The sequence below is a fragment of the Chelon labrosus genome (genome assembly GCF_963514085.1).
Source record: "Chelon labrosus genome assembly, chromosome: 5".
In the NCBI taxonomy this organism is placed as follows: Eukaryota; Metazoa; Chordata; class Actinopteri; order Mugiliformes; family Mugilidae; genus Chelon; species Chelon labrosus.
Genome location: NC_140341.1, coordinates 16676268 through 16685196, shown reverse-complemented (window position 1 = coordinate 16685196; position 8929 = coordinate 16676268). Strand labels below are relative to the sequence as shown.

At 40.3% G+C, this 8929-nt stretch overlaps 1 protein-coding gene across 2 annotated transcripts; it reads left to right on the top strand.

The window, feature by feature from the left end:
• Window positions 1–1980: 1980 nt before the first annotated feature.
• cmklr2 (chemerin chemokine-like receptor 2) lies at window positions 1981–8884 on the top strand. 2 transcript variants are annotated; one of them, XM_084545252.1, is made up of 4 exons: window positions 1981–2335; window positions 6010–6247; window positions 7107–7242; window positions 7335–8884. In XM_084545252.1, the coding sequence occupies exon 4, from the start codon at window positions 7369–7371 to the stop codon at window positions 8434–8436; it is 1068 nt and encodes a 355-aa protein (XP_084401378.1). In that variant the 5' UTR covers window positions 1981–2335; window positions 6010–6247; window positions 7107–7242; window positions 7335–7368; the 3' UTR covers window positions 8437–8884. The 2 variants fall into 2 exon arrangements, with proteins under 2 accessions (XP_084401378.1, XP_084401379.1); XM_084545253.1 differs by lacking the exon at window positions 1981–2335 and adding an exon at window positions 4514–4531.
• The last annotated feature ends 45 nt before the right edge of the window (window positions 8885–8929 follow it).

The window sequence follows — 8929 nt, the reverse complement described above, 5'->3', positions numbered from 1 at the left end:
TCTCTCGGCAAGCCCACATTATGAAAATATACTCAACTATGCTAACAATGCTGGATTAACAACAGAGCAAAGGCTATCAAAACAAGAATAAAATACACACTTTTATCATACAAAAGACTTCTTATAACTGACCGTACTAAAGATGATATACACTTATATTTCACTGCAGCTCTTGTCCAGGTGTTGTACCGTTGATGGGCATTAGTCGATTACATCCAGTCATCAATAATAGGTATTTTTTGTGGAAAATATCAGAATGCATTACAATAATATTATCTGTGTGGCAGTGAACCGGCATGACTCTGACGCTGAAGCAGCTAAATGGAATCTGCAATTTTGCATATTTATTGTCCCTTAAGAAAGGCCCATTTATCAGGCAAATGTTGATGTTAGAGATCAGCAGCACACACGCAGCACATATCCTATGTAAGCATTTTCACATTCAATTTACCAGTGTGTTTGTGTGTGACTGATAATAAATTACTTAGATAAACTTAGGTAAAATAATTATACATTCATTCTGAATTAATTCTGAATTCATGGACCACTCCAAGCCAGAGTTTCTCCCATCACTGTGACAACAACAGCAAGTGGTGAGCTGCTAATCCATTGTCTGTCATAGTCATGAAAGTATATAGTAAGCTGAATATTTGGGGCGATTGAACAAACAAATTGTTATTTTCTTCTTATTTTGTAAAAAAAGTGAGGGTCTGCATTTTCAAGCTCTCCTGATGGATGATCGAGAAAGAGATTTATAGATGACAAAATGAGTAGACAACATCGTCTGAAAATCTGTCTAAAGGAACAGCCACCGACTGTGATGTCACCTCAGGTCTGCTGTGTCTGGGCCAAAAAGTTGCACTTGAACACACCTCGGGGGCTACAGTCAGTGGTGATTTCTTTGGCTATACCATGAACTGAACAACTGAGAAACTTCACAGACATGCTGCTACAACTCTTCATACGAGCTAGTGGCAGCAGTCTGTATTTGTCATTTGAAAGGGTAAGAGCTACTGTAAGCTGGGATGCTAGCAAGCTATTAAGAGCTTAGGAGGTATATACGGTCCGTGAGGAAGAGTTAGAGCAGCTGAAAAGTGCTCAAGGCGCAGGTCACGTTGGAAAAACTAGGACTACAGACACTTGCTGAAGGCCTGACAACGGAAAATAGCCGACCTTCAGCTTGGTGTGTCATGGCCGTTGCAAGTAAACATTAATCGAAACAGAAGGATTCATGGATCTGAACACAGCCTAAGTAAAAAATTTCCTAAATTTCTTTAAGTAAACTCAACTTGACCGAAACTCAATAAAGGTAAGCCACATTAACTTAATATACTGTGCCAAAGTAAGAGAGCAGTACTTAATTTTAAATAAATGCACTTAACATACCTTAAGTGCACTTAACATACCTTAGTTTAGCTAAGAAGAATTCACAAAATGGCATTACAAACATGTTTTTTTTATTTCAGTATCTGTAAACAACAACAATAATAATCAACATGCTGTTCATTTGCAAACTGGGGGGGGGGGGGTAAATAAAAGGTCAGAATATCTCTTTAGCACCACATATACTTAGTTTTTAAATGGGGTTTACCAAAGTTGAATGTGCAAATACACTGCTGATGAAGACATGGTATTGGGGAGGTTCTTGTGAAGCCACGTTGCTATGATGCTTTAATAGCTGGCCTCGTTTTGGAGAGACAAAAGTGCAGAACTTACACGTCCACTGCATCCCTCTTCCAGTAGACACAAAAAAATACAGGAGAACAATAAATTAGACTAAAAGAGACCGTGGCCACCTATTGTAATGTCTAATGTTGAAGTATTTGGGATTAGAAACCTGCCCATTGAGATGTTACTAATTATTTATCATTGTTATTATTCGTCATTATATTTTATATTTAAATCCAGTGATAGAAATAAAAGTGTAAAATGTATTATATTAAGACTGTTTAGTCACCTATATTGTACAGTCTTTAAATCTTTTTGTACAGTCGAATCTGTTTTGGAAACACCAAACAGTTGTCTATATTCTATAAGACAATACCAAAAAACATTTGTCACATTTATCATCATTTTTTAAAGGTTTTTAATGTAATAATTTTGCAATGGTGAATCAAACTAAGACACAAAAATAAACATGAAATAAAAATTACTAAGAGTTCTTAGAAAGCTTCTTATCAACGAAGCAGCAGTGAGGCAGGAGGTGTAGTGGGACGAAAAGCTGCGGTGCCAGATAACTAGTTATCTGGCACCCTGGTGGCCAATACAGTCTTGGTGACCGAGGGTACCTCTCTTCTAACTGCCACCAACTTCACTGCCACAGACACCACCTAAGGTAGGCTATATGAAAAAAAAAAAATAACATAGAAATGTATTAAATCAGTACAATTTTAACACTCATGTGTTACCACATCCTCATGTCCTTCATATCTAAGCAAGATTAAATGATGAACTTATTAATATTGTTTCAACAATGTTTCCAGATTAGTGTATTAAAACAGACTGCAGTGTCTATGAGAAACTCCTTATTCAGGCAAAATCACTAATTAATCTGACCTGCATTTCTGAATGTCTAAATGAAAGCAGTACCCACCTGTTTCCTTTCTTCTGGGTTGGTTTGTTGGTTTTAGTATTTAGGGTCATACCACCTGCATGAAATAAACCAAACTGGGTAAAGTCACTAATCTGTGCCAGGTGACAACATTTATCAAAATACTGTAGTTATAAATAAGTGTACACATTATACACATTATTGAGTGTAATGTACGGTTGTGGCGGCTATGATAACATGACATTTTAGAAAAGTACGACGGTAGCGTACTTCCGTGCTTACCGCGTGGACTGGCCCGCTGCTCCAGCGCTTCACTCGGACTTTATTTACCTTTCTCTACTGGGTCAGTTATGACTTCTGTCTGGAGCAGCGGGGGTGTACTGAGCCCGAGAAGAAGCGCTCAGTTTGAATGTTGTGTCTACAAACTGTAACGAATAAACACACACCGTCTGGACTGACCTTAGCTAATGTTTACGTCCCAGCACAAGCATCCCGCCCATAGCCTGTTAAGCTAACTGGTTAAGTCATACAGCTAAATTAGCAGCGCGTCGGAATCCAGCAGCTAACAGACAGGAACCGGCGTAGACATGTTAAATATTAACACTACACTGGGGTTCATCCAGACAGAGTCAAAGCACTTTTAATCGGATTCGCTAATGTTGAACTGCTGCTAACGTCTGTGAACACGCACAGACACACACAAGCTAATATGCCAACAGAAAGTCGGAAAGTCAGAGATGTCAGCTTTCTTCGAACAACTCTCATTCCAAACATTAAATTATATTGACAAGATTACAAACAAAAGCTTTAAACTTAAAGAAATCAACGTTAGAGCCAGCCTTCGGTGAGAGCACTGGGTCCAGGTGCACGGCTTTGACCTCTTGCGTTTGAATGAGTTTGGCGGAATTGGCGCTGGCGGTAGATGCGCACAGGGCTGCACAGCTCTGTAACTGTTAAAAAGTGCAGAAAACTCGGTGAGAGACAGTAAACTTAAAAAAACTAGTATGAATTAACTTAAATGCACTAATTCATCATAAGTCAGGACAATGTTTGCATTTACAGTGCACTCAGGGAATCATGAGATGAATCGCCCTCTTTTCTATAATGAAGAAGAAATGCATAAGGATAAATAAGTATGGGGACATAAATAAGGCAAAGGGGAAAATAACAGAAAAACATAGAAATGGAAATGAAACTTTTGACAAATACACAAACAAAATAGTAAATTATAAATAAAAAGGGAAAACAGAAATTGTATTAATCATACATTTATTCTTAATATAATTTTGGTGCTTTCACTGGCATACAGTATTACTATATACATTTATGTATATAGGCAGTGTTGGTCCTCCAAGCGAGTTTGCCTCTTTCCTTTCTGAGCGCACATACACACACACACACAGAGAGCTGCTGAGGGATGGGACAGCTCCTCCCTCAGGGCTGAATGGTCCACAGAGGAATGAGATGGTCATTTTGTGTTGCTGGAGACTGAGACAAGATGGTCTGGCTGTCTGACAAACACAAAAAGGACAAATAAGCAGCAGTGTTTACATGAATTTGACCAATTTATTCTACAAGGGCCAGTCTTTTTGTACTGCTAGGTTCCTTCTAGTACCTGTTAAATGTAATTATATGGATTTTTAGTGTGCTATACTTATTTTAATTCAGCATTTGCAGATTGACTCAGCACAAATGAGCCCAGTGTGCAAGAAGAGTCGATGTTTTTACATACTGGTCGCTGCGACAAACATTTTATCATCTACTTATCTCCTAGCACACTGAGCCTCTTGCTAACACATATCACTATGCCGATGCACAGTTACAAAAACACACTATCAAAGAACATGCGATAAAGAAAATACATGATGTAAGGAATTAAACTGACAATAAATCACACAGGACACGAAAGACCCACTCTGTGAGCGATGGGACCATCAGGTGTTTTGCTCTTGAGAACCTGCCGTGCCATCGCTGACTGAGGTGTGGACAGAAGGGCAACATGTTTGCACTGATGACAGGCTGTGTGTGCAGGCATGTGTCTGTATTTTTCTCAAAGAGTTGTGATTTTTACAGAAATGTACAATATTTTTTGTATGTGAAAGCCAGTTTCCCCTTGTAATTACCTTCATATTGGACATTTTTGCAGAACATCTTTACTTCTGCTGCCGACAGTGAAAGACTGTGTATAGCAGTGCAGAAAATAAAGTTATGAAGGTTGGAGAGGTGGATGTACATGGCGCTACACTGGTGTTTGCAAGGGGAGGAAGCCGAAGTACCCTGACAGAACCCGGGCAGGCACAGGGAAAACATGCTAACTCCACACAGAAAGGCCCCAGCCGGATTCAAACCCAGAACCTTCTTGCTGTGAGGCATCAGTGCTAACCACCACACCACTGTGCCAACAAATGAAGTTATTGTGTTGAATTATGGGAGGTGCTAGTTAAAGAATGAAATAAAGAATGAAATGGCCTGGACAAATAATAGTAATTGTTTAACTGCACTTCTGCCGTCTGTTGAGAGTCACGTATTTACCACATAAATCAGGAACTGGCAGTCTGAAATCTGTTGCATAATGTCTGTTGTGAGTCTCTGGAGGAGCTTCAATCAGAAAATAACCCCTCATCAGAGTTATCGCAGCTTGTGCGTGCATAGTTTGGAGACTGTGCGCTGCACATGGAGCTTCAAAGCTGTGGGTGTGTACCAGGCAAGGAGACATTAAAGAGCTGCATAATGAATTTATGATGTATGTATGTAGCAGCCGTGGAACTTGACAAGCAGTGGTGCAGTAGTGCAGTGATAAATTAATGGGGTGTGCGATTTAGGCACAGATGCACAGATTGCATGTGTTAGGGGTGGCCATTGGCTCAGTTTAGTGTCTCCAAAGTGTCTTCTCTATCTTAAGTAGAACCTAAACTGCCGTAATCAAAAATAATTAAGAGTGTCATGGTGTCAAGTTTTCATATATTGGCTGATCAACATCAGAGTCAGGGTTAACCCTAATAACAGATGAGTCAGATGCATCAGATGAGTGACAGCCATCCTGACTTACATAATGAAAAAAAGCTTAAATAATATTTTAAAAGGGCACAGATCAAAATCTGGGATTTGGGGTTTTGTAAATATTATTCAGTTTTATAATGTTATAAACATTCAATTTTATTTATAGCATAGAAGTGTATACACTTATGCTAATGGTAACGCCAAGTCAAGCAGAAGAAGGAGGACAGGCCACAGACTGTAGCCTACAGTATTTAGTCTTTGGCCGAGAAATGAAAATCTGCAACTTCGAAAACTTTTCCGTGAAAATCCCGGGGGAGGGAGGCATGCGTTGATGGTTTACTTTGCAGTTTTGAGAAGCGGCCACAGCCCCGCTGAATAAAAGCATTCTTCATTCCATGCGGCTGACCAATAACTTTTCTTCTCCCTGTGGTCGACGTTTGACGCGTCACCCTTTGCAGGCGCACCCTCTGCACATCTCAGTCCCTCCGCCTGACAAAGTTAACGGAGTTTAGTTTGGATGGACTCACGGAAAGACTACTCATGCCGCCGATGGAGAGTCTCTGCAGCCGACTGCGAAGTTAAGGAGGACGGGGCCAAGAGAAACTGAGCTAAAAGGCTAAAATAGCCGCCGCTTTCTACCGGGAGCTGCTGGTGTTTTTATCCAGATACCATCCGAAGAGAGCGCTGCACTTTTAGGTAAGCGCTGCATCCAAAGTCCGAAAGAAAAAGGTCTTATTAATATGTCAGTGTGTATGTGGCAGAGACTCTTCACTTTGTTTATAGTTCTTAGAAACTATGTAATTCCAGTTTTCCCTGGGATTTACGTATTTCTATAGAAACTTCTGCTTTTCGAATGGCACTGATTCCGCTTTCAGCATTTTGTCCACGTATTTTCTCTTTTCTTTTCTTTTTTTAGCAGAGTCCTGTTCTTTTAAGTTTTTAATTGGTTTGCTTGATGTTTGTTTTTATTATTTATAATTCCTCTGTCGTTCACGGAGACGTTATCATCGACGTCCAGTTTTGGCTTTTTATTTCTTCATGCTCAACACAGCATCTTGTTTCATTAAGCCTTTATCTTGTTTTCTTAATGTAATTGTTTAGACTGATGATGTTATTATTGAGGGCTCAAATTCCCGTTTCCTCCTTTAACTGTTGTTGTTGTGTATTGAGAGCCATTGTGTGAGTACATTGTATTATGTAATCGAGACTAGAAATAGCCCATGAAAAACATGTCTGAAATGTTTCCTTGCCCAACATTCACACCAGACCACTGAGTTGTGGTAGGTGTGTTTTCTAATATGACTTGAGTAAAAACTGTAGCATCCATCAGCCCTATTCTGACCTTCGTCCTGATAGCTGGCTGCATGTGTGCTTTTGATAAAGATGACGAATGTACGGAGTGTGTTTATTTTTCATCCCGATACCAAAATCTTGTATAAATTTTGTAAGAATGTGTCAGCGCCTCCAGGCTAAATGTACCATGCTGTGATGGCTCTCTTTGCCTCATCAGTGAAACATCTCACGCTCTCCAAAATGTTGACACAATGTTCCACAGTTTCTCAGGATACACCCAGCTCTAACGTCAACAAAGGAACCGAGTGACCGGAAAGAGGAACGACAAGGACAGAAAGACAGATAGATAGCTGTATCTTTTCTGGAGAACAACCCGACGAACACACGACCAGCATAAGGTTTGAGGATGTGTTTTAGGATGCATACACTGTTGTTGTGTTTACAGATCACCTTAAAGGAATGCAACTTCATGACATTTTCCTTCCCGCAGATAGCTTCAGGACAGAGGTCACATCCCTGCAACGATGGCGGACTACGAAGACTATGGCAACTACTCCTATGAGTATGACCCGGAAAATGGCGACATAAAGGAAGACCACAGTCAGATGGAACCGACGCACATTATCTCAGTGGTAATCTACATTATATGCTTCGTGGTTGGTGTGATTGGAAATGGAACAGTCATTTGGGTGACAGCATTTAGAAGCAAAAAGACCGTCACCAGTGTGTGGCTGCTCAATCTGGCCATGGCGGACTTTGTTTTTGTGCTTTTTCTTCCCTTCTACATTGACTACATCTTGCGGGACTTCCACTGGGGCTTTGGAAACCCCATGTGTAAAATCAACTCATTTGTATCTGTGTTGAACATGTACGCCAGCGTGCTATTTCTCATGATTCTCAGTATAGACCGGTATGTCTCTCTGGTCCATCTCGACTGGTCTCGAAAGTATCGCACACGAGACAGAGCCTGGGTTACGTGTGGTTGCATGTGGATGCTAGCTGCTGTCATGAGCTTTCCCACTCTGATCTTTCGTGACACCATGCGCTTGCAGGACAAGGTGGTGTGCTTCAACAACTTCCATTCACATGACAGACACATAGCGGCCATGAGACATATTACAATAGTGGTCATCCGTACCACTATGGGCTTCCTTCTGCCATTCACCGCTATAAGTGTGACAGGTATACTTTTGACAATCAAAGTAAATCGATCTAGGGGTTCCTTTCGATTGTCTAGATTCTCCAAAACAGTCACTGCAGTAATTCTGGCCTTCTTTTTCTGCTGGGCGCCTTTTCATGCCTTTAGCTTGATGGAGTTATCCATGCACTCCTCATTTTACCTCAACAATGTACTGAGAACTGGCTTTCCTCTCGCCACCAGTTTAGGCTTTTTCAACAGTTGCATTAACCCCCTGCTGTACATGCTCATGGGCAAAAAGGTGCGTCGGATCCTAAAGCAGGCATGTCTGGACTTAACTAAGGCTTCACTGAGAGAGATCAGCCAGTCAGTCTCTGCCACTGAGATAGAGTCTGTGCCAGGAGTTCATCAGGACGCTACCCAAGAAGAGCCTCCGGAGTCATCAACTGTATGATTGCAACCATTTTTATTTTGCATAAGCCAAGCCAAGCAACTCATTTATTTGATCAGTTATTTTCATAATAAAATAATCATTAAAACTACATGTTAAATAAAGTCTTTGATTTTATCTTTTTTAGTTGTTAGAATTTGCTGATTTATTTGTATTCTTTGAGTAAATTCTATGGCTCTGTTCAGACCTGGTATTAACACGCATCTTGAGTGAAAACAAATATCCAGCTCTAAGTATGTGTGTTTGAAATGTGTCTCCAGATGCACAGTTTTGAGTTTTGTGTGCAAATAGATGCAACATCATTAAAGGTGCAGTAGCTGTTTGTTGCGTGTGCATCCAGATATGGGTATATGATGCAAATTCTGTAACCCAGACTGCCTCCAAGTGTGGTCTGAGTGAATATATTTTCAGTAAATAATATAAAATAAATGTGTTCTTCTGAACAACACTGCACATGGTTTGAGCATCCTTTTTTCAGTATAAAAACTGGGCTTTG